General features: G+C 31.1%; 4 protein-coding genes across 4 annotated transcripts; 1 reads left to right on the top strand and 3 right to left on the bottom strand.

Annotated features, from left to right (window-relative positions):
* Positions 1-3,147: 3,147 nt before the first annotated feature.
* On the bottom strand, positions 3,148-7,612 carry LOC114417133. The gene is made up of 8 exons (XM_028382236.1): positions 7,284-7,612; positions 6,668-6,780; positions 6,504-6,553; positions 5,542-5,775; positions 5,210-5,362; positions 4,376-4,471; positions 4,234-4,254; positions 3,148-3,616 (listed from the first exon to the last, which is right to left on the bottom strand). Exons 1-8 carry the CDS (start codon positions 7,571-7,573, stop codon positions 3,452-3,454), a joined length of 1,122 nt encoding a protein of 373 aa, XP_028238037.1. The 5' UTR covers positions 7,574-7,612; the 3' UTR covers positions 3,148-3,451.
* A 1,828-nt stretch (positions 7,613-9,440) lies between these two features.
* On the bottom strand, positions 9,441-11,678 carry LOC114417132 (transcription factor bHLH30-like). The gene is made up of 2 exons (XM_028382235.1): positions 11,018-11,678; positions 9,441-10,245 (listed from the first exon to the last, which is right to left on the bottom strand). The coding sequence occupies exons 1-2, from the start codon at positions 11,321-11,323 to the stop codon at positions 9,772-9,774; spliced, it is 780 nt and encodes a 259-aa protein (XP_028238036.1). The 5' UTR covers positions 11,324-11,678; the 3' UTR covers positions 9,441-9,771.
* Positions 11,679-20,916: 9,238 nt separating this feature from the next.
* LOC114414237 (ketol-acid reductoisomerase, chloroplastic-like) lies at positions 20,917-21,624 on the top strand. The gene is made up of 2 exons (XM_028378540.1): positions 20,917-21,243; positions 21,406-21,624. Exons 1-2 carry the CDS (start codon positions 20,980-20,982, stop codon positions 21,442-21,444), a joined length of 303 nt encoding a protein of 100 aa, XP_028234341.1. The 5' UTR covers positions 20,917-20,979; the 3' UTR covers positions 21,445-21,624.
* A 1,690-nt stretch (positions 21,625-23,314) lies between these two features.
* Positions 23,315-24,107, bottom strand: LOC114416339 (UDP-D-apiose/UDP-D-xylose synthase 2-like). The gene is made up of 4 exons (XM_028381206.1): positions 24,096-24,107; positions 23,922-24,014; positions 23,703-23,804; positions 23,315-23,440 (listed from the first exon to the last, which is right to left on the bottom strand). The coding sequence occupies exons 1-4, from the start codon at positions 24,105-24,107 to the stop codon at positions 23,315-23,317; spliced, it is 333 nt and encodes a 110-aa protein (XP_028237007.1).
* Positions 24,108-24,556: the final 449 nt, after the last annotated feature.

Genomic DNA, 24,556 nt, shown 5'->3' with positions numbered 1-24,556 from the left:
GGATATCGTTTATCTTAAAATATATATTGTAATATATACTTTAATCTAAGTGCATTTCTCTTTAATTCTATGATTTAAATATGTATAATCTTAATATTAATGTATTGTGTCAACAAGTTAGGTTGATCTCATCTTATTCCAAATATTATGAGTCTTGATGAGGTTGAATTTGAATTCACAAAAGTGATCATATCAAAATTCCGTACTAATCGTAGGCATAAATTAATTCATCTCATGTTAGTTTTGAATGAATAAAAATCTAAAATGTACATAAACTTTTTGTACTTATAAAATTGGTAAATGATTTCTAAACACAATTGTGAAAATCATATTAAATTGATCAATGGATCTAATCTAATAAGAAATTAGTGTCTTAATAAGTCCAATTTAACTATTAAATCGGTTATACATTCGACCTAGTTTAACATGATGATATATTTCAAAAGGAAAAGAAACACTTATTTTAGAAATTTGAACCAAAAGGAAACGAGAATATCTAATACTCAACTAGGATAAGGATGAAATAATAAATTTCAAGCCATGAGATATTAAGAATGGATACAAAAACATGTTAGAAAGTCAAAATGGGAAACTTGGAAGGCAATGTCCAAGAGGCTCTGAAGTGGCGACGACAGAGCCATATTTCTCGGTGTTGTGACAACCGCGAAGACATTGCTATGCTTCGTTGCACAATCTCCCTCACCTATAACCTCTAGCCACGTGGAATTTTAATACTGCTGTGAGATATCTTCTGGATCACCACGTGGGTAGTGAAAAATTATTAAAAAGGATAATTTTATACTACAAAAGAGAATTAATTTTTAATTGTCGGATGAAATTTTTTTAATACACAAAAAATTATTTGTGAATGTTCTTTTAATTTCAAAAAATATTATTAAGTGTGTTGCAATTTTTTAATATATATAAACTATTACTTGATTAGAAAATTTGATAAAAAAAATATATGTATTTTTTTCTTTTTGTATGTAATTTTTTCTTGATTATTAAAATAAATTATATTGAATTTCTTATAAATGTTTTTTAAAATATTAAAGATGTGTTTTCTTTTAATATTCTTTTATAAAAAAAATAGGAGAATTGTCAAGTGAATTGAAAATCAAGGGTGCCAACATAGGTAAACATCACATGTGATATAAATTATTTTCTTCTAGGATTTCTTCTTTTTCTCATAATATTTCTTTGAGTAAACATAGGGGACGTTTGGGAGTCGATTTTTTTTTTACTTATTAAAGAATTCTTGAAAAATCATAATTCTCAGTTTGATATGTAATAAATGAAAAAAAAATCTTAGGAAATTATGTTTTTCTGTAATCAATTTTAGCTCAAATTTTCACAAAACATTCCAAGGGGGTTGGGAATCCAAGTTTTCTGAGTGAAGGAGAAGTTTTAATTACACAAAACAAAATGATTATATTATCTTTTTTACAATTATAAATTAGAATCTACTTGACTGTATTTATCCAAAAGTTTCGATCTCTACTATTGTTGCACTATGTTTATGGTATATTTACTTTTTATATTTCTTTACTTGTGGGTGTTTCTTATTGTCTAAAGTTTTTATAATTGACATTATTCTTGTTAAGCATTACTTGATACGATCACTTGTGTTTATTTTCCTGATAGCAGTCAATCATTGACTTCCATAATTTGATTCAATGAATACAAAATCAAAAAATAAAAATGAAAACTTTAAAGTTGTTGAAAAGATTATTCAATCATTATGATATATTTTTAATTAACGTTATATTTGTAAAAAAAATCTTATATACTCAAAAGTTATAATGTAATCAAACATGAGAATCTTTATTTCCTAAAAAATATATTAAGATTAATCAAATATATTTTACACATTCTTAGAAACCATGATTTCCAAATGTAAAAACTTTCCCATACCCATAGTTCTTTAAGCTAATTATAATAAATGAAAAAAAATCTTACAATAGAGGCTTAACTCTTAACTATTCCAAAGGAAAATGTCAATCCATCCTTTTTAAAGACTCAAATATAGTATTACATTTACAGCCGTTAAACATGGTGACTAAATAAACAATGTTTTATTATTTATGAAATATGTTTTTGAACCTTTTAAAATTTAAAAAGGTTTTACTCGTTCTAATTTTTTTGTCTATTTCTACTCTCTTATTTTAAAATGTATGATCTCCGGTCTAAATCACTTTTTGGTTGTCTATGTGTAAAACATCTTTCAAGCTGGGAATAATGCCTTTATCATCAGTTTTTCTATTAAGAGTAATATTCCCTTGTTAGAGAGCACTTACCTACTGTAAATCATTTTCTATCATTTTAATCAAATACAATGAGTTACTTTGTTGTTACTCCACTCTTCTTTAAGCTTTACGATGTGTTGCCACATCAATTAAGGATTACTTCCATCTAATCTCAATTCTCTGATCCTGTAAAAAAAGAAAATCTCAATTCTGTATGATAGTTTCATTTTTGAGACAATTATTGTCTTATTGTCTATGCTACCTTTTTCTTCAACGTTTACTATTAAAAGGGCACAAGCAAACAAGGCACAATAGGTTGGCAAAACCCAAATAAGTAAGACACTATAGTAATTGATCGGTGCTTCAAGAAAAGGACAAAAATACATTTTTGGGAATGGATAATCATGCTCACATTCAAAGGAAGTACTCTTAGAGATAGCAAAAAAATCCGTACCCATGTACACCCATCTGAATCCATCTCGACTTTGACGGATAATATCCGAGTTGACCGAATATAAATTCGGGCAACAGTCAGATACGAGTATAAATATGAGATTACTACATTCGCCCTGATCCTGAACCCGAACCCACCTCGTCACTTAAAATTTTTAAAATTTTTATATAATTTAATCAAAAGGCCTAAATTTTTTATTACTAGTTAATTGTATTTTAAATTTTTTACATAATTTAATATTCTTTTCTTAACAATTTTTGTAGACACATACACTATAATAAATTTATTGATATATAAATAGTTAAAAATAAATATTTAACAATCAATTTATTTTTTCTAAAATCAAATTTTTAATATTTTCTTTACAAAAAAAATTATTATTCTAACTTGAATCAAGTCTGAGACGGGATCGGGGATACCCGATATCCAACTTATACGAGAATGAGATAATAAATTTTAACCTGTCGGATATAGAAATCATGGAGAGTCGAGATCGAAGATTAAACAAACAATACTCATCTCTCCGGTGTCATGTCTAATTACCGTTGCACCAGATCTTGGGATAATCTACGAAACCAATAACTAATAATAAAAGATCGTGGCACGTGGATACATAATTTAATCAATTTTTGACACGCTATTCTATTGGACATACATCAACCACGGACTGACTAGCTTGAAGCCAAACCCAAGAAGATGTTCATGTACCAAGTAAAATAAAAATAAAATAATCTCAAGATGTGATGTTTCATTAAGGCACTGTTGCAGTAATTGTCACGTGTCTGGGGTCCGTAAGGATTGATGTTATGTTCCCAAAACCAGCTTCCCTCAGTGTTTCATCCATATCAGTCAAGTAATACTCATCCAGAAAGGGTTCTGTGCTCTTAAGCAATGTAAACAGGACAGGAGACAATTCCTAATAGACAACAAAAGAAAAGAAGTTTGATAATGTTCCTATTTGGACAACAATGTACGTACATGTACTATTAATGATGTATGATGGATGATCAAATTTTCCAAGAAAAAGTAACCCAGCATTAAATCCCAAGATCAAGCAGCCCCCAAAGGGACTTTGTGCTGTTTTTTTTAATCTCATTTACAAATTATTTACTTGTTAATAATCACAGGTTTAGCACAATTAAAGAAAAGGCCATAGAACATAGACCAAAATAAACTTTTTGTTCCTCATTTTATTTTTTTGGTTTCAGTTTGATCTCCTAAACTTTGGTCCCTTAAAACGTCTCTATTAGACCAAGTTAGTTTAGTCATTCTATTAGACACATGACAAACAAACAGTAAGAGATGTCATGTCAGCCAAAATTAATACCATTAGTGAACAAAAACTGATAAAAGAACCAATTTAGTATAACATATAAATACTTTACAAGGGAATACAGTAAAACTTTTTAAATTTAGGAAACCAAATTGAGATAAAAAAATTAAGATGAGGTATCAAAATTGTACTTTAGCCTACAAAATATTTATGTATTGATTAGAAAAGAAATAAAGCACGAAAGCAGGAAAATGCAATACCTGAAGGACCTTTGACTTTGTCTGCAAGAGGCAGCAATAATAATATGAGCATTTTTTTATCAATAATAATGTGAGCATTTGTTATAGGAGCATGAAACCAGAAAAGAAAAAAAGCAAAAACTGTAATGGTGATGTCATATACCGTTGAATCTACCAAAGCTAGTGTGCCTCCAGGCCGAAGGAGACGGAATGCTTCCCTCACTAAATTCACTATAGCTCTTGCAGGACATTCATGAACCTACATATAGTCACGGAGTCCAGACATCAAAATCCACTAATATCTTACTACAAAAAAATATTGTTAGAGCAATCTATCTGTGCTTCTATTAATTGTCATGGGGAACAACATTCAAAAGATGTTAGTTATGACTTGTGAATTGCAAGTAGCACCTACAAACCATAGTTTGCTATTTCAATTGTATGACTCCATTCCTGGAATGTAGATCTAAATCCAAAGACTCCCGTTAGAGAAAAAAAAAATACATATTTGCATAAATCTATGCTCATCATGAAAAGATTACTCAACTATGTGGTGATATGAAATTGGAAATCCACAATTGATTTAATGCAAGAACACAGAAAAATATTAGTTTCTAGATAGAATTCTGTGTTTCAATTATATGAATCTTCAAAAAAATCCATATGCTTTCTAGGCTTTTGACTCCAGTAATCATCAAGAATATTTTGTTCTCAACAGCACAGAGGCACCTCTGTATTCTCAGTTTCTGTTGACTAGATTGACAAAATATATATAGAAAAAGTAGAATATTTTTTAAAACATTTTTTGGAAGGTTTCTGACAGGTATAAATCCTACATGAAGATGGTCAGACACTAAATGGTAGTACTCCCAGTGAGGATTTGAATTTTGAACTGATGGCTACTTTACGAGAAGAAACCAGCTCATTCCTCTAGTCTAGACTCAACCCTTGTTGGTGAACTTTAAAGGAGGATCAAATAGGAAAATAAAAAGCATACCACAAAAGCAATAGAAACAAGGTTGAATGATTTAGAAGGCAGGCCCGTGTCTTCTCCATTTGCATGTATCCATCTTACAGGAAATTTTCTAGGCGGTGCATTCTTTTCCTTATGCTGAGCCACAGCAAGAAAATAGGGTGACAGATCTAGCCCCTGGAACAAACATATCAATCACAATTCGCAAAGCATAATCATACCAAGTATAAGGTTTCTTTATTCTTGGTAAATTCAAGTTGGCCAAGAATGATTTTTATGTTATGTTGACTCTCCAATCTCCATCATTATATAGTATTCAGAAAGCAAATTCATTCATCCATTAAAGACTCACTCACGGTGACTTTGGCTGTGGGGAACTTGTCTGCAAGATATCTTGTGCTTATACCTACAGAGCATCCAATATCTAGAATGTCATTGATCACAGATGATTCTGAATACTGCATATGGTGTTGTTCAATTGCACGAAGCCAATTGCCACGCAGTATCTGATTTGCTTCCTGCGTTGAAGAAGCATCTGGAATTGCTCGTTTAGCTATTGACAATGTAGCAGCCTCTGCTTCTGCTGCCGCCTATAATAATTGGATCCAGATTTTAAAATAATAGTTGTTTTTTTATTTTTAGTTTAACAATAAAAAATAATTACTAATAGAATTCGATCCACATGATGTAGCACTTGATAGTCTGCTTAACAAAAGCGCAAGCCCAGGAGACACCTAGGACATAAACAATAGCTAAAAACAAAAAAACACATCATACTTTGGAAAATCTCATAATTTATCAATAGAGTGAAAGAAACAAATACTTGTGTTCACAAACAAGCCACTAAAGTTGATCATCTACAAATATGATAACATACAGAACAGACACATTCTTTAACCAAAGCATGCTATTAAGCTGCAATAGGTCCAGCCAAAAGAAAATGCTTCAACAAACATTTGTCAGCTATGTCTGTTACCATGAATATCGTGGATGGATATCATGTCAGAAGGCACAATCGTATATTTACAACAAGAAGATGGAACTTTTAGCACAACTCGTTCAAAATAGAATAAAAACTTTCGTGGTGTTTCTGCTACGTCTACATTTCAGTGGGTGAAAAATAGCAACATGGCTCAATAGTAATAAATTTGAACTTATGGAAACTGCACATAAGGTATGTATATTGTAACATAAAGGAAGTGCTGGGAGAAACAACCATAACCAATTCACCAACCTAACAGGAACATGTTATAAGTTGTCTTATTGTCAAAGAAAGGAGTGACCAAATTAAACCATCCATTGTCTTATTATCACATACCAGCCATGTAAGATTGCCCTCATCATATGCATGGAATGGATTCAAATAATCTGCAAAGTGAATTAAACAGTCACCCCATTATTTATAATAACATGCACGTGTAAAGACAACAATGAGTAGAAGGGTAACACAAAAAGTAATAACAAAAAAAGTCAGAAAATTACAATCAGGGTACACTAAAGACTGGTTTTGAATGTTGTCCAGCTCCCTATAAACTTCTGACTCTAAAATCTCTTTCGCCATTTGCCTCCAAGGTATGTTGTTCTTCTCAGCTGTACTGTGCATTCACATCGAAAAACCACATTCACTTTCCAATAAAGACATGCTTGGCACAATTTCATTTCATCAACACACTGATCTAATAGTTTGATTAATGAAGTTTACTTTGTCGTAAAAAGTTATTAAATGCGTACAAATGAATATAAAATTTCTCATGATCGTAAATACTAATTCACACCGATTAAAAAAGTTACATAACCACGTTTAATTGCACTAGTTTTAATTAAAAAGTAAATTTTTTCTCAACTTATCCAAGTTGGTATTAGGAATAAAGAAGAGTTATTGAAACTAACACCTCAACTACGCGAAGGATATTTAGAGATACCAATATTAAATAAAGTAAAACCAGTTAAAAAATATTTACATTTGAGACCAAGAAAAGAGTGTGTGTTTTTTTTCTCTTAAGAGCGGAGGGATTACATTACAAGCAAAAGTTACCATTAAGCAGTTATAGAAAATTAGAAGTTGAATTAGGATAGTGAGGAATGAATGATGATGAACCTTATCAAAGCCCTTCTAGCACCAAGCTTGAGAACAGAGTAGAGAGGCTTGAAGGAGATGAGAGCTTGAACGAGACGTGAAAGAGGGGTCTCCCCAACCCACTTTGGTCGCTCCAGCTTCCCTTCTTCGTACTCACTCATTTGCACCGACGCGGCGGCGTTGGTGTCGGACGCCGCCGCGTGAACCGCCCAGGGCCGCCCTCTCGGCGGCCGGGGTGTGGCAGCGGCGGTGGCATTGCCTTTGGCGGAGATGAGTGCAGAGAGGTTCTGAAGTGGCGAAGACAGAGCCATTGTTGTGTTCTGTTATGTGTGTGCAAGTGACAACCAGAAAGACATGGCTATGCTTCACCGCAAAATCTCCTTCATCTATAGAATTTCGCCACGTGGATTTGAAAACTACTCTTATTTTTTGTTTAACAAAAAGACAGAATGTAAATCCGTCAGCTGCACATTCATGCAAAATATTCTTTATATTTAATGATTAATTTTTGTTGGTAAATAATCATTTTTAGTGAGATCCTTCTTTTAATTATGATTTTTTTTTTCATTCTGAGACCTAATTTAAAGAGATTGAGTAACATACTTAGTTAATTAAAATTAGAATTGCTAAAAAAAGTTAATTAAAATTATTGTTCCAATTCATGATTAATTTACATCCATTGAAATTTTCTTTTTGTATCCAAAAATATCTTATTTATTAAATGAAAATATAGTTAATTTCTTATGTTTTTAAAATATGAACTATATATTTTTTATTATCTTTTTATAAAACAATAAGAGACTTATCATTTATCAAGTGAAATAAAACTGAGGGTGCCAGCAAAACAATGGTCTCTGACTCTGAACACCACATGGAATTAAAAATCTTTTCCTTCATGACTTGGGTTTCTTCTTTTCTCATAATATTTGTTTTAGTAAACATATAATTTTGTCTCTGAAAATGATAACTTTGTTGATTTAGTTTCTAAATATTTGTATATGTATACAATTTAGTCTCCAAAATGATAACTTCAAATTTTGATTAAAAAAAAGCCATTATTAAAAGAATAAATTGTAAACTTGTTTTGTTTTAGTAATGTATAATCGTTTTCTGGGTTGTTAATCATTGATTTTCTTTTTTTGAAATATTCACTTGCAAATCCTTTAATTGGGGAAACATCTTTTGTTCACTTTAATTGAGAAATGGTATTTGGACTTTATGCCCAATGACACAATTCAACACACATCTGATAATGCTAATAATATTGGCCCCGAAAAGGTGTGATATGTTCTTTATTTTAAGTATTTAAATTTTAGGTAGCATTGCTTCATGAGAAATAAATTTGCTTAAAATGTATGAAGTCATTATGCAAGATACACCCTAAGATCAAATTGAGGGCAGAGCTTGTGAGCTGCTCTTTCTACTGTTAAGGGAAACGGACAGAAGAGATTTTACATTAAACCAGTACACAAAGGAACAACCGTTCATGATGAATCAATTGTAAAATAATTTTAAGCATCTTAATACATGGATTTAGCTTTGATTAACCAATTCTTAAAAAAAAGTCATTATTTTAACCTGTTTTATGGCTCTTCTTTAAGCAAACAGCAATCTGAGTTAGATTTCCATTGCCTCATTGTACAATAGTAGCAAGACATACACTTAACAAAAGGGAGGGAACTCAAAACTTTATGCACACTTGTCCTCTTGACATTGCGTAATTGACACCCTTCCATGTCTCCAATCCATCATCTCATTCTTTTCCTGAATTCAAAATTTAGGCTTCCCAGTATTTTTTGGAGTTTTGGAGTAAGAAATAGTATAAGATCTAGTAGAAAGCATCGTTAAACTTCAAATTACCAACTTTTTTCAAAATAACAGATTACTATTGTTTGCTTTCTATGCTTAAGATAATTCATAACAATAGGAACAAATTACAATAAACACAAAGTTTAGTGTAATTACACAAGCAGTTTTTTAACCATTACATTCATCTCCCTTGTAAGAGGTGTTAGTATAAGATTTGACAGAGAATTGTGTTGAGGGTGTTAGTGTAATGTTTTCAAACATATAAGAGAATGTTAGGGTAATGTTAATTAAATTGGAGTTTAGTGTAGGAAAATCAAAAAGGGGGGAATTATGTGTAATTTGATAAAAGTTCCGGGAATGGTGTTGTAATTTGCTTTAACAATAGATATCGATATCCTTCAGTAAACAGGGTACAATATCACAGAAGACTCTATTTAAATCAAAGGATTAAAAGTGCTATGATCGGTTATCCATCAACCAATCTGTCAAAGCACCTAAATATTTGTACACCCCAGAATTCTTCACATGATTTGTCTTCTAAGAAGTACATATCCAAGTTACAAATCATGGAACAACATTTCAGTATGTATACATGAGTTTACATGGTACATGAAATCACTACTATGACTCACCTCCTCATCACATTCAAACTTGGTATGGAACTATGGATATGCAGATTTAAATTACATAACAAGGTATCTTACAAAAAATCTTCTAAAGATGAAGAACTGAATATAGAAATCCTTCTTCTTTTCCTGGTTCCTAAAATGTCCTCCGAAACAGAAAATCTATTGAGCACAGACTTGAGAGCTTGGTGAACAGAAACGGCAAGAAACTGACGGTATGCGGCATCTTCAAAGTTCTGTTCTTTGCAACTAATTATCACAAAGACATTCTTCATCCTGCCTTCCAAGGTTGCAATATCTGCCCTTGTTATCATAAGATGGAGAGCATCTAGTGCTTGTTTTATATCAGACAACAATCCGGGTTTATATTCACAACATAGTGATGCTCTAATTGAATAAGGAAAACCATTCAACCCACCCTCCTGTTCTTCAACACTTATTTCATCATTGTCCTTTGGTATCATCAAACCCTCACAAGCTTGTGCTGCATTCTTCTTCAGCTCTTTCAAATGTCTAATAACCTCACCAAGTAATGATGCTTTGTCCATCTATATGTTCAAAAGTGAAAATGAGAAACTCAAAATTTTAAACAATGAATGAAATCTAACATTGTTTACTTCTACTGACATCAGAATTCATAAATCAAACTATAAGCACAACTAAGTTGGATTGATAATATCAAGTTCCTCTCGCCCCCTTTTTAGGAAAGAAAACTCAAATTGAATCCTTGGCAATCAAAGCAACAAATCAACTACTACCAACTAGCATAGTTACATTCAAAAATTTCAAGTACCCAACACTTCATTAATACATGTTGAGATGGTCATGGAAGCAGAAGAGAGTGCTAATGAGTTTATTTGCTCAAAAAATACTCCAAAAAGTCAAAAGCTGTAATGAAGATGAATGCAAACATGATATGTACCAAATCCATCAAACTGTGAATTGTCACGCTATGCTCACAATGCAATTGCCAGTAAAAGCGAAAAAAGTAAAATAGAAATCATTACTATACACCCTTTGAAGTTTGACCTACCATTCATGCATGACCCAATTCAATTAAATGACTAACTCAGTTTAACACTATTCACAATTTACTCAAATCACTTAATCACTTAGGAGATATAAGGTTGACCCAATGGTTGGGAAAAGAATAGAGGGAGAAGGGAGGGACGAGAGGTTGCAGGTTCGAATCCCACTTAACATAACTAACAAACTAACATTTGTAGATAAAAAAAATAATACATAAACACTTTCTCGATCATTTGAAAAAGGCCAAAAACCCAAAAATGGAGCCTGAAAAAAGCATTATGTTGAACAAACCTTCATAGCACCCGGAATCACACTGCGAAGTGTATCAAGATGTGCATTAATCCTTGCCCTCCTTTTCCTCTCTGCCTCACTATGGCTCTTCAAAGCTTCAATGCTTCTCTCAGTGGACACCCCTTTCTTTTCCAATCTCACAGGTTCCTCCACAAGCTCCCCTCTCTCCCTATCCAATACCAGAGAGAAAGATGAACCACACCACCCACTTCCAATCACACCATTGCTTCCTTCAAAACCATCACTTTTCCTCTTGGTGACATCTTCATCAATGCCACCACCCCATAAAAAATCTTCCATTTCCATGCCTCAATAACAATAATAAAGTTAATGTTCAAAAGGGTAGGTGATTTCACAAATAGCACGTGAAATGGGAAATGGGGTTGTTTTGTTCTTTCTTATAGTGGGTTTGGAGTGTGTGTGTGTTTGGAACTAAGTAAGAATGGTGAGTGTCTGAAACAGTGTAACAGTGTCAGTGACAGCATATGAAGATGGCAAAAGAAGTAATAATGAGAAAAGATCTGAAGGGTACTAAGTAAGAATTGCAGAACACTTGACCTGTGTTGTTAAGGAAGGAAGAACAAGAACACAACACCTTTTAATATTGGAGTAGTTCTTTGTCCCCAACAAGATGTTGGGGGTGTGGCTCCTGCACTATTTTATATTCAGAAACTATATTTTGTTAGATTTTGCACTATTTTATATTCAGAAACTATATTTTGTTAGATTTTCAATATCTTACCCGTACCAGAATCGTGTAGAATCAATTAGTTTGTTCTTTTTTTAAGAAATTTTTTTGTGCGAAATCTGTACTTGTCCAATCAAAGCCTCCAATTGGGTGATTTTAAAATTAGAATATATCAAAAATTGGTTTTTGCAGCAGTCCACATTTACGGTATTTTTTAATTGATAAATACTTTTGTCAACACTCAACGCTTCTTGTTTCCATAACATTTATCGTGAGAGCATTTTATGCAATAAAAGTTGTCAAGACTCACCCAACTCCTCAAAAACAATCAATAACTCGTTGATAGAGTGATACTAGATTTTCGTTTTTTATGAAAAAAAGGAGATTAAGAGAGAATAATTCTATTGAAACGGATAAGTTAAATTTTTTTATAAAGATTAATTATTGGTAAAGTTAATAAATATTTTAAAAAATTTAATGCGCATTCATGAACAAAGTTAAAAAAATTAAACACAATAAATGATTGATTTCTTAAGCAAGTATATAGGAATTTAATTTCTAACCAAAAAATAATTATTAAAAAAAATAAAACTCAATTCCATAATTTTTATGTTTGACATGACTTTTGATTAAGAAAATATCTTACTTTTAAAAAAGAAAAAAAATACAGCCACTCTCAAAATCATAATTTCTAAAATCGTAAACAGAAAAGATAATATTAATAATATATTAAGTTCTTAAACAATTTAAATTAATTATTTTTAATGAGATAACTTAATTAAAATTCAACATCAACTCCAGAGTATTTGAGGCCCTAAATTAAAAGTATGTTATGTTAGGATATTTTAATAATATAAAAATATGTACATTATTTTTTTAAGAAATGTTTTTGGTTAACTTTTTTAAATGTAAAAACAAATATTAAATTTGTATAATTGAATTTAAAATTATATGTATTTCAATTGATAAAATAGTAAAATTAAGTAATCTCTCTTGAAATTTTTTAAATGTAAAAAGGATTTTATTAGTTCTATTTTCTAAAAAAGAAACTTATGAGTTCTGAGTTGCTATATTAAAAGGTTAATAATATTATATATATTATTGATAAATTTAAAAATATTTTATTTCTATATAAAATTCAATATTTTAGTTGTTTTTACCTTTAAATTTATACTGTTTAAAAAATGAATAAATCTTAAAGTAAATTTTGAAATTAAACTTTTAACTGTTAAATTTTGTTTTTTCTATAGCTTAGTTCTTTTATCCTTTCACTCCCACAAAAGTGGGACCGTAGCCGGCCCTAAAATTACATTCTACCTGCTTCGCTAATCGCTATAGTTTGGGTAATATTGCTATTTAATTAGCCAAGTTGGCAATTAAAAGGGGAAATGACCCTTTTATCCTCCATATGATAAGTTAAAGATATTAGACATGTAATATTACTTAAATTCTTTATAATTCTTATGTAATAAATTTAAGTTGTCTTTATAAATGATAACATATATATAGATAATTTTCCTTATTATGAATTCACTTATTTTTTATTCACTTTATGATTATATATATATATATATATATATATATATATATATATATATATATATAATATTTTCTTCTTTAATTATTGAGTTATATACAACTCGATTAGTTCCTAGGTCAAAACTGTAAATTCCATTATGAATAAAGATAATGTGGTATATACGAATCCAATTATTAAATATTATTAGCTCAGCAATTTTACAAGATATCTAAGATTTCGATTGATCTAGATTTTTAAGATAACATATCCATGAATTTATAAAACAAATTATCAACTTCAAAATCGATGAAGTAACTTCATACTTATACAGGTCAACATTACACAGTTATCTTTATATTATAAATTTTTATTTTTATTTTCGATAATAGGTAATATCTATGACTACTCGTATTCTAACTCAGCCAAAAAAATAAAATCCGTATTCTCATACAATCATCGGTACTATTAAGAAAAAGGATTTACTTATTGCTAAAATTTTTTACATCATTACGTAATCACGTCTCATTATATATAATAAATTTATTAACTTTAAAAATAATTATTTTAAAATAATTCAAATATAATTATAACGAGACGATAATATAAACCTATTTTATATTATTAATACATAAATATTAAACTTATTAATATATATATATATATATATATATATTTTTTTTTGAATTTATACTAACTATATGATATATTGAAACTAATAAATAATTGAGCAAACTAAAAAACACTTTCCTTAACATTTTCATTAATTACAAATTATTCTCTTTCTTCTATTTTTTACCCTACACAAAATCTCCTAATTTTTTTACCGGCGTTAACTTCGTTTGTATCTGTGGTCACATGATAGACACATGCTTTTTAAGAATTTCTTTATCCCGAAAACACCCTCATTCCAAAAGTTGTTAACAATATTATAAACATCAAACAATTTTATAAGGATCAAAGAAGTGTTATACACAAAATGCTCAACAACAATGAAAAATAACACTTGAATTTCCAGCGGTTAACTACACGAATTCCATAGATAAAAAGTTACAATATAACACCAAAGCTGCAAACAAACAAGGATATGCAAAATACAAGAGAAAAAACAACAGCAATGGCTTACAAAAAACAACTCAAGCCTATACATGTAATGAATAATAAACAATACTAATAAGCAAACCTGCATAACTGAACCTACTCTTTCCAGGCAAAATAACTCAACAATAAAAATTACTACGTATGAACAGAGCCTGAATCTACATTGCAAAGAATGTTATATTTTTTATTGGTGAGGTCAACTATTCTTCTGCAAACACCATTACCTGCTGCCAACACTCATACCCTCCATGTGTTCGACAGAAAGCCCATCCCACTCTTCCACCCACACCATGTTAGAAATCTTAATGACTATGTACTGACAATATAATACAAATAAACATTTATATGAATTTTTAAGTTATTATTATGAAAATTAATAAACTTATCATATAATAAAGTTATTAATGATAAAAGTCAATAAACTTATCTTATAAAATTTTAACGTAAAATAATCACCGTTTAAGGAAAAAAATTTTCAAAATAATTGTCATTTTATCTTTTTAATGTAAAATTAATTATTTTTTTCACTTATATCTTTTATAATATTAGTGATATGTGCTATAAAAACAAAACAAAAATAATAATAAGATTAATTTTATAAAAATATTATTTTCTTTCATTTATTTATTGATTTTTATTGTGTGTAAAATAACATAAGATATAATGAGAAGAAATAACTTAATTCAAAACGAAAGTTTTTGTCTTGAAAATGTACAAATACTCAATGAGACAAACACACCATTACTCTTTAATTTTCTATCCTCGGATCCTCCCTCTATATTGAGACAACTGTAAAACAAATACATGTTACACTTAAATTTTGTTCAACACACTTTGGGTAGTGTGAGTACTCTATCTATGTAGAGATTTAATTTACGTTTCAAAACTTGACCCTCCATCTTTTAGGTAGTGTTCGGTTGGGAAGTAAAAAGTGAGGTGTTCAAAACACTACCCTCCATTTAGTAAATCAAAATCATGCTGAATGTGTCCAAATCATGCTCAAATCTAATGCATATATCCAGCAAATCCAGAAATAGTGTGCCAAAAGTCTTCAAATTCAATCCCCATAAAGACATCCTAGTTGCTAGACCTAGTTCTAGTGCAGAAGATTCACTGCTGGATTAGTTTGTTGGAATTGATATAACCCAAATTAGCATTTTTGGAACTAAACAATTAATTTGTCCACACGCACAGTGAGGCGGCAAAGTAAACTCTCACTACAAAAAGAGTTTGGATAATGACAAATGCTGATTTTAGCAAATTTTGAAGGGAATCTTGTTGAGTCATGAGTGCCAAGTCTTTGAGTATGTATATTATCCGTTATTTGACATTAAATCAATAGTACTAATAATAACGATATCGAATTAGCACTGGCAAGGATCTTATGTGATCTCTCAATTGGTTTTCTTATTGCTACAATTTGCTTTCATGTCTCTTCCACATCTGCGAAGTGGAATTGATCACACTGTGCTTGAATTTTCTTTTGGGGTGATGCAATTTTTGACAACTTTTTGTAGGGAAAAGTCAATTTTGGATGATACCATGTAGGCTAAAGATCCATGCAATCCCCTTTTTAATTTAATTAAGCCTTTTTAGTCACTAGCTTTGAAATTAAAATTATAATATGAGAAATACTAGAAACACTCTTTTACACTTTATTTTAAATATTTTTTTATATGATTAATTAAAATTTATTAGAAATCATTAATTTTAGAAAGTATTATTATTATTAAATCTGGATAGAAAATTATTAAATGAGAAAAGAATGTTAAAAAGTAAATGTAAGAAAGAGTGTGCTAATAAATTTTTTCGTATGATATAATCAGTAGTCCACATAATTGGTTGACACAAAACAACTCTTTAAGTGGACATATTCAATTAGATTTTCACACTTTTCTCTAAATGGCCATGAAAGTTTCATTTTTCTCAAATATTTTATTTACTTTTCTGAAGGCATGGTCATTAACCTTTTTTTTTCTTTTTTGACAGAGTCATCAACCAAATTTTCACTAGGGCTAACGTACGAATTTCAAGTTTGGCTCCATGTCTACGAGGCTTGAATTTACAAACGGCTAATTTTTTGTTATTTCAATCAAGATAATTTTAAATGGATAAAATTTTCCGATACGTAAATATCACACTTAATCTGAAAAAGTTTGTAGATAAAACTATGTATTTGATGTTACTAACTAAACATGACTCAAGATCACTTTTTCATTAAAAAAAGAAAAAAAGTGACTCAGGATGCAACAAGACAAGGGTCACAAATTTTGATATTTTATTGAGATAGATGTCACCTAGCATCAAAGGGAAAAGTAGAAAGTAATAAGAAAATCTTCATTACATTAAAACATAAAAAAAGTTTAATTTTTAAGTAATTGAAAATATCTATTAAAGTATATAAATTTTAATTATATAAAAATAAATATTTATCCTATGCAGGACTCAACAAAATTTTCTAAAAAGTACAATTTATCAGAATGAATCGTGAACAGATTTGATGGATAAACACATTTGGAGAACACATTATTCCGTGATATTAGGATTTATTATAATTAAAAAATTTATTTTGTAACCAATCTATTATGATAAATTTTTCTTAACCATTGAAAAGTTAGTGTTCTTGGAACTACTCTATTTAATTTGGCATATATTTAGCATGTATAAAACGGCATTCTAAAAGTAAATCATAGAAAATAATTGATAAAACTTATTTGATCATATAAAATAATTGATAAAACTTATTTGAGTTATTTCACATGCTTCTTTTATGATCCTTAAGCAGGGCTGTTCAACGAACTGCGAAGAATACCAAACTCAACCAAACGGTCCAGTACCTTAAAAAATCAAAGCTTTCAAAATTGTTCAAAAATATGAATGAATTGAATTTTTTTTTATATAGAAAAAGCTATTGTGTGCAGGGTGGCCTAAGGCCCAACAAAAGTAAATTAGAAAGCAAGAATGTGGGGAGTGTTGTTGTCTGCATTTCACATTTTGCTTCCTGCACCTCCTATTTTAAATTATCCCAACATTGTCCTTCCTTCCTCTAACACCTATTTCCCCTAGACTGGAACTTCTTGACCCACCTCCATTAACATGTACACTGCAAACTCTAGCAATCATGCTGAGGGGTACAATATATAAGAAGAGAAAACATGATAAAGATGTAACCATTTCATAGTAGTTGTTTTGGAATGCAACTAAACTCCAAAAATGTATTTAGAATACCTGTTCTAGAATGTTATAAATGTATTCTGAAACATGCATTTCAGAATATATTTTCGGAATATCAGTTGCATTCTAGAACAGTTGTTCCAGACACAAAAAAAGTTCTTGAATGTTAAATATGGATATCAACCAAACCTTAATTAGTTAAAAAATAAAATGAGCAATACCATAGCTAAAAATGGTATTGATGAGGAATAGCTTTGGTGATTGTGGTTAGGTGCATAAAAGACCCATGAATTTTAAACTTAACTCTCATCTAGATCATGAGCAAGACCATAGCTGAGAGAAATTACCTAGATGGGTCCATAAATTTCAAACTTAACTCTCATCTAAATCATGAGAATTTCTTCCTGCACCCAACATAACTTCTTCTACACCCAACAAGTGTAGTAAAAAGATCAAAATATCATTCAGTTAAAAATCAAATACACCATTCCTCCCCATACCAATCACCCACGCCATTGAGACCTCCTTCCCTCCCTATTGTGCTGCAACACCAGACACCATTTATGCCTCATTCCCCTCCCTGTTGTGCCGCGAGTCCGTCCCTCCCCTCCATTGGTAATTAACCTGCATTCTTCCATTCCATCACGCGTCCCTGTCGTGAGTATCCCCTTCCATACATCTTCATTTTTTAGTGCGTTAAACCATACAAATTGACAATTCGTATGGTCAATTAGAGAATCCGTATGAGCATACGGATTACCAATCCGTATAAATTATACAAATTAACAATCTATATGGAATAAACGAAGACAATAAAAAACTTACTGGCAATGACGCAGTGCTACTTACAACGGTGGAGGAGAGGAAACTCGCAAAGGATGACAAGGAACTGCCGGAGAAGAAACTAGGGAAAAGCCATGGACAACAAACACACATCACGAACAATACCAACACCAGCTTGGTGAAGGAGAAGGAGGAGACCAACGAACGCGCCAAAAATTCCAAATGAACAATGCCTTACGGATTGTCAATCCGTAAGCTATACGAAGAAAAGAGAAGAGGAAGGAACAAAAAAGATAAAGTTGAAATTTTTTGGTGTAGAATAAATTTATTAGGTGTAGAAAAAATAACCCCTAAATCATTCATACTAAGTGCCCAACACATACTTTTGTCTCCTCTAAGTTATTTCCATTTTTATACCAAATAGAGTGTTTGTCTCTATACTTAAAAATCATCTCTTATAATTCTTATACAAATTCTTTCATATCTTTTTTTTAATCTATGATGTTATACAAATTTTATCTTTAGTCCTTGTCATTTTATAAAAGTATTTATATAAGAACTAAAGGGAATGACTTTTAAGTGTAAGAACTAAAAAATAAAGTTTGCATAACTATAAAAAGTGGTTGGTGTGAAATTTGCAATGGATTAGTCATTGTGTCATCTAATCACCAACAAGTGATTCCTTTTAAGCGACTGACTTGAAGAATGAATCCTTCTATTCCTCTGTTGGGTTTGTAATATACTCTAGATATTTTTCTAGCAATTGTTAAATTGAAGTTTTTATATTATGTTACTCTTATGAAATTATGATACGGAAGGTTGTAAAAGGCTGAAAATGATAAAGAAAATAAAAAAAAAGTTGTAAATAAAATGATAAATGACTGAAAAAGAAATTTAATTGATTTAGTAAAAGACCTAGTTTACATCGTGGTATCTACTATTTATAATGATTTTTTAAAACTGTTACAAGCATCAACCGTTTCCTCCTGAGTAAGTCAGTTGTTTCTAATAACTACCCACATTTGGCACTTATGGGTGCATGCTTCCATTATGGCTAGCATAGAAGCTTCGATAAAGCTACCTTCCATGTTCAAAATTTCCCTCTAGCTTGGTCTTCTCTAATATAGATTTGATTTTGGATCACTTCTTAATTTAATTAGCCGTCAAAAACAACTATTTTACTCGCCAATCATTTTTCATACTGGACGGAGCTAAAATCTATTAAGATTGAGTCATATTAGTCAACAAAAATCAACTGAATTAGCCATTAACCTATGATAAACAACTAATCTTTATTAACCTATTGAATTAGTCCTTAGTCGACCATAGACGACTAACTTCAGTAACAAATATTTTTTAGCCTCAACAAAAGCAAATTATTAATTTTTTCCATTCTAAAATCATGTAATCGAACCGATAAAATATTATCTCATAAGTCTCTCCCAGTTGGAGATATCATGTCCCCACGCTAACCTCAATCGTAACAAAGGGATACCATTGAAATTGAGGTTGAATTTAATTTAACACGTGTAGTAGTAGTGTAGTACAACAAGGGGTGGGTAAGCGGGCCGGCTCGCCCCGCGTAAGATCCGCCCGCATAAGCCCACATTGGCAGCGGACTGAGCCAGCCTGCTCCGCATTTTTACATGGACCAAATAAATTAGTGTGCCTCTGTCCTGTGGACCCTGCGGGTCAAACGAGCTTGTTCGCGGACTTAGTTTTAAAAGAATTTCAATTTCAATAAAAATACAACACAATCAAATTAAGTTCAATACAAATGTAAATAAAATCTTAACAATTAGTCAATTACATCAATAAAATAGATAATGTCTTAACAAAAGAAAATCCAAGCAATAAATCTAAAATATGAAACTTAAACATCTCTAACAACAAATAATTTCATATTTGAAGTAATAAAATCCTAATGCGGGCAACTTGCGGACCCCACAGGCCAAACCCGCATAGTCCGTTGGTTAAGCAGGATGAGTCCAAAAATACGACATAATCATGAACCGTTTATAATAATTGATCCGCTACCCGCGTAGACCGTGGGCCCCGTGGACCAATCCATGGACCTGAGTCTGTTTATCCACCCTTAAGTACAACAATAATAATAACACTGTAAACCAACCACAAAAAAACAAAAAAAATTAAATTCTAGCTAGCAGATAAGAAACATAAATAACAATACTAATTATGATTATCATACTTTCAAGTTAATTCATCAATTTTTATGAGTTTATTTATTTTTTATGAGCTAATTCATGTAAATTCTTTTTTTAGTATATTAGACTTTCAGTAAATTTAATAAACTTTAAATAAATTTGATAGACTTTTGAGTTTATCATTGATTCAACTAATCAATAAATTAAAAAAAATTAGACAAAATATAAGTTATTTAAATATTATAAAATTTATAATTTCTTATTTTTTTTAATTATATTATTACTATATTTAATTAATATATTATTTATAAATATTTTATTATTATTTTTGTACGAAATAATGTAACGGCAAGTAACTCTAATGAGCTAAACTAAGTTTGATAACCTTAACACGCGCATGACGTTCTTACGCCTACGCCGCGCACTTTAGCCGAGTCGCACGATAAAACATAAAACATAAAACACACCGTTTCGCTGCACTAATTTTTTTGGCCACTCTGCTGCAGCGCTGCTGCTACTTTTTCTCGTCTATAAAATGTCTTCCACTGCTTCTTCTACTGCTTCAATCTGCGCCACTTCCAGAACTACTTTCTCATCGAAGCACGTCGCGAGAAGCTGCTTCGTCGCCGTTCCCAATCGCGCGTTCTCGAAGCTCAATTTCAGATTCAAACCCGTCGCTATGGCTACGCTCGGCGCTCGCATGGTGGCCGCTGCACCCTCTGTTACTCCTCCGGCCTCGCTTGACTTCGAAAGCTCCGTTTTCAAGAAGGAGAAGATTAACCTCTCTGGACACGACGAGGTTCTGAATTTTCTCACTTCTTCTTTTTCGCATTAACTGAAAAATTTGTAGTTGGAAATGCTACCACGCTTGTTCGAATGCAAATCCATGGATAAAAAATAAAATGAAAGCAAAAACAAGGATTCTCTTTCGTTCTCAAAATTTATTAAATTTATTTTGCAGGGCAAATCAAGACAGGCTCGAACTGTTTTAAATGTGTAATTGGTGAAAAGACGGAAATGACCCCGCGGGTAATTTGTTTGTTTGCGTGGAGTACATCGTGGAAGGAGGGAGGGATTTGTTCCCTGCACATTGGTCATCCAATAAGAAAATGTAACTTTTGTTTTTCTTCTAAACGAATACGATATTGATATTTTTTATTGGAGTGCGATTAATTTCTAAGTTCGTTTTTGACTGTTGGCCTTTTACTAGTTAGTCCTGGTAAAGATCCAGACGATATATTTTTTTGAAATGAGGTCCTCTGTAACGTGACATAAAGACTCTTTTTTTAATGGAAAATCTTATAAATCAAAATTAAAACTAAACTAAATAAAAAATATTCTATTATAAATGAAGCAAAATCTACTAAAGTATTATACTACAAAGAAGAATTAGACGAATTCTATCAATATCCGAACTTTATTCTATTATATAGAAAAAAAAGAAAAGAAGTAGGTTCTTTTCTTGATTTGTTCCACAACAATCGAATTCTCCCAATTTTTTTATTTATAAAAAAGATATTCTCAATTATGTAAAAAATTGAAAAATTAAAATACTCTTTTCAAATTATCAATAACTCCCTCATCATTTTCGATTACGAAAAAGAATTATACATGTTAGATAGGATCCACGCAAGAAAAAACACTTGCCATTCGTTGGTTACTAGGGGCATCTCGAAAACGTCCAGGTCGAAATATGACTTTCAAATTAAGTTCCGAATTAGGTCGAAATATGACTTTCAAATTAAGTTCCGAATTAGTGGATGCTGCCAAAGGTAGTGGCGATGCCATACGCCAAAAGGAAGAGACTCATAGAATGGCAGATGCAAATAGAGCTTTTGCACATTTTCGTTAATCCATGAACAAGATCTATATAGACACGTAGACCCATGAATCCATACATCTCGATCGAAAAAGAATCAAAATTGATGAATATATCTCTCGAAACAAACGAAAAGGAAACGAAAAACAGAAACATAAATCATGGATCAATTGAGCCCTCTCGGGACTTGCTTAAGAATGAGAAAGAGGAATCTTATGTAAATACCACAAAATAAGGTTTGATCCTATTCATGGGGATTTTGTAAATATTCCATTCCAAAAAGAGAAAAAATTTGAAACAATTGGAATTTTTTGGAGATTGGATGCAGTCACTAATTCATGATCTGACATGTACATAATGAAAACTTCATTCTCGATTCTACAAGAATTTTTATGAAAGCCTTTCATTTGCCTCTCTACAATATTAAAAAGAAAAAACTGTAAGTGAAAGTTTCTGTCTCACATACATTAATTGTTGGAAAAATATCGTATGCATTGATATGAAAAGAAAATATTTGATACGCAAAGACATAATTGAATGTATCTTTCAATTATTTCTATAAGATAAAATCGATATAGATAGATTTTATCTTATAGAAATAATTGAAATGAATATTGATTGACACATGTCACGATCTTATTGGATGACGACTGTCACATGTCATGTTCTGATTGGTCAATGAAAACAACAATGCATTTCATCTTTCATAGAATTGATATTCAATCAAAACATGACACGTGACAGTCATCATCCAACAAGAACGTGACACGTGATAGTCAACGTCCAATTGTGGAGGCTAACATTGCACGATTTTACAAAATAGGAGGTCCCAGTTGGTGAATTAAAAAATTAGGAGACCAAATAAAAAATTGGAGATAAAGTGGGTGATCAATTTTACAATTTTGCCTATAATAATTTGGGAAATGTTTTTTATGTGGCATACATACCTAAATATATCATCTTATGTAGTATGATTTAGGTGCATGTGAGTTCATTCATTATGAAACAAGGGCCGAAATTATTTTAAATCATAAACAAGGAAAAATCCAGGTTATTGTGTACCATATATTAGTCTGTCAGTCATTTGCTTTGCACAAGCATAAGACCATCTCTGTTTCTCAACCGGACCAAAAATACAAGGAGTGACATCTTCCTTGAGCATGAAATATTTGGGGTCCTGCATCATACAGATTCATGTTAAATAAAAAAGTAACAATCCAAAACAGTGTCTGATATGTTTTCTAGCATGTTTGGAAACCCATTTTTTTTATGGACAAATGTTAGTTTTTGTTAACGGAAGGGATTTGAACCCACAACCTATCCCTCCCTCCCTTCACTATTTATCATCAAGTCAACCTTACATCTCTTATTTGGAAACCCATTAAGAAGGAAAAAATCACATTTAGAAAGCAGAAATTATATTAGCATTGATAAACTACCTGTCGATATTCTTCTGGGAGAAAGCTGCCTATAGTCTTCCCGTAAACCTCGCACGTAGAGAAATGAATCAAACGCTTATTGTTCTCAGTGCAATATTTAATCTGCATCACATGAACAATCAAATTGCATACACAGTTACATACGCGTGCGTGCACGTAAAAACTCGAACTTGAAGAGCACCCATTTCAAGAAACAACAACTCAATATTCAAAACCCACCACCGGAATAGCATCAATGAAGTTGCCGAAGATGGTGTCCAAAGGGCGTGTGTTGTAATCCGCGGGGGTGTAAATTGCAGCGAGATTGATTGTCTGAAACAAAGAACATCCAAAAAATAATCAAATACAAAACTCATCAAAACAGTCAAGTATTATATTTCAGTTCATTACTACCAGTCTTGCCATGCGATAATAGCTGCATCTACACATTTGTTCATAATTTTTTATGATTTTTATTGTATATTGTGAACTACAACCATAATTCCAGCAGCAACACTAAACTTTTGTAATTTCTATGAAGACATATTCCATAGTTATATGTAATTTCTCGTAACAGATAACATCTAGAAGTGCTGACATAACACGATAGCAACATTTTTTTACCAAGGTATCAAAAATACATGCAACTACAGTTATATATAGTCACAAAGTCAAGGTGTTGCAACCTTAATTGCAGTTGTATTAATTAGCCACATTTGTACACAATTTTCCACAATATCAAGAATTGAGATGAAATCATAACCACAATCGCAGTAACAACTGCAAAAGTCATCACTTGATCAGTCTGTCATTGCATTGCAACACCAATTGCAGCTAGATCAGCTGCACTTATTCGTAAATTTTCACAATTTCAA

This window comes from Glycine soja, chromosome 6, assembly GCF_004193775.1.
Source record: "Glycine soja cultivar W05 chromosome 6, ASM419377v2, whole genome shotgun sequence".
NCBI lineage: Eukaryota > Viridiplantae > Streptophyta > Magnoliopsida > Fabales > Fabaceae > Glycine > Glycine soja.
The sequence above is the reverse complement of the archived record's forward strand: the minus strand, read 5'-3'. Positions and strand labels throughout refer to the sequence as shown.

Excerpts from the sequence above, each read along its gene's own strand:
- LOC114416339 (XM_028381206.1), bottom strand. Across the intron at positions 23,805-23,921 it reads TCATTGATGCTATTCCGGTG|ATTAAATATTGCACTGAGAA; the intron begins GTGGGTTTTGAA and ends CATGTGATGCAG. Across the intron at positions 23,441-23,702 it reads TCCCAGAAGAATATCGACAG|GACCCCAAATATTTCATGCT; the intron begins GTAGTTTATCAA and ends TGTATGATGCAG.
- LOC114417133 (XM_028382236.1), bottom strand. The coding sequence starts at position 7,573 with ATGGCTCTGTCTTCGCCACTTCAGAACCTCTCTGCACTCATCTCCGCC. Across the intron at positions 4,255-4,375 it reads TAGCTTTGGTAGATTCAACG|ACAAAGTCAAAGGTCCTTCA; the intron begins GTATATGACATC and ends TGCCTCTTGCAG. Across the intron at positions 3,617-4,233 it reads CAAAGTCAAAGGTCCTTCAG|GAATTGTCTCCTGTCCTGTT; the intron begins GTATTGCATTTT and ends GTTGTCTATTAG.
- LOC114417132 (XM_028382235.1), bottom strand. The coding sequence starts at position 11,323 with ATGGAAATGGAAGATTTTTTATGGGGTGGTGGCATTGATGAAGATGTC. Across the intron at positions 10,246-11,017 it reads TGATTCCGGGTGCTATGAAG|ATGGACAAAGCATCATTACT; the intron begins GTTTGTTCAACA and ends TTGAACATATAG.
- LOC114414237 (XM_028378540.1), top strand. The coding sequence starts at position 20,980 with ATGTCTTCCACTGCTTCTTCTACTGCTTCAATCTGCGCCACTTCCAGA. Across the intron at positions 21,244-21,405 it reads ACCTCTCTGGACACGACGAG|GGCAAATCAAGACAGGCTCG; the intron begins GTTCTGAATTTT and ends TTTATTTTGCAG.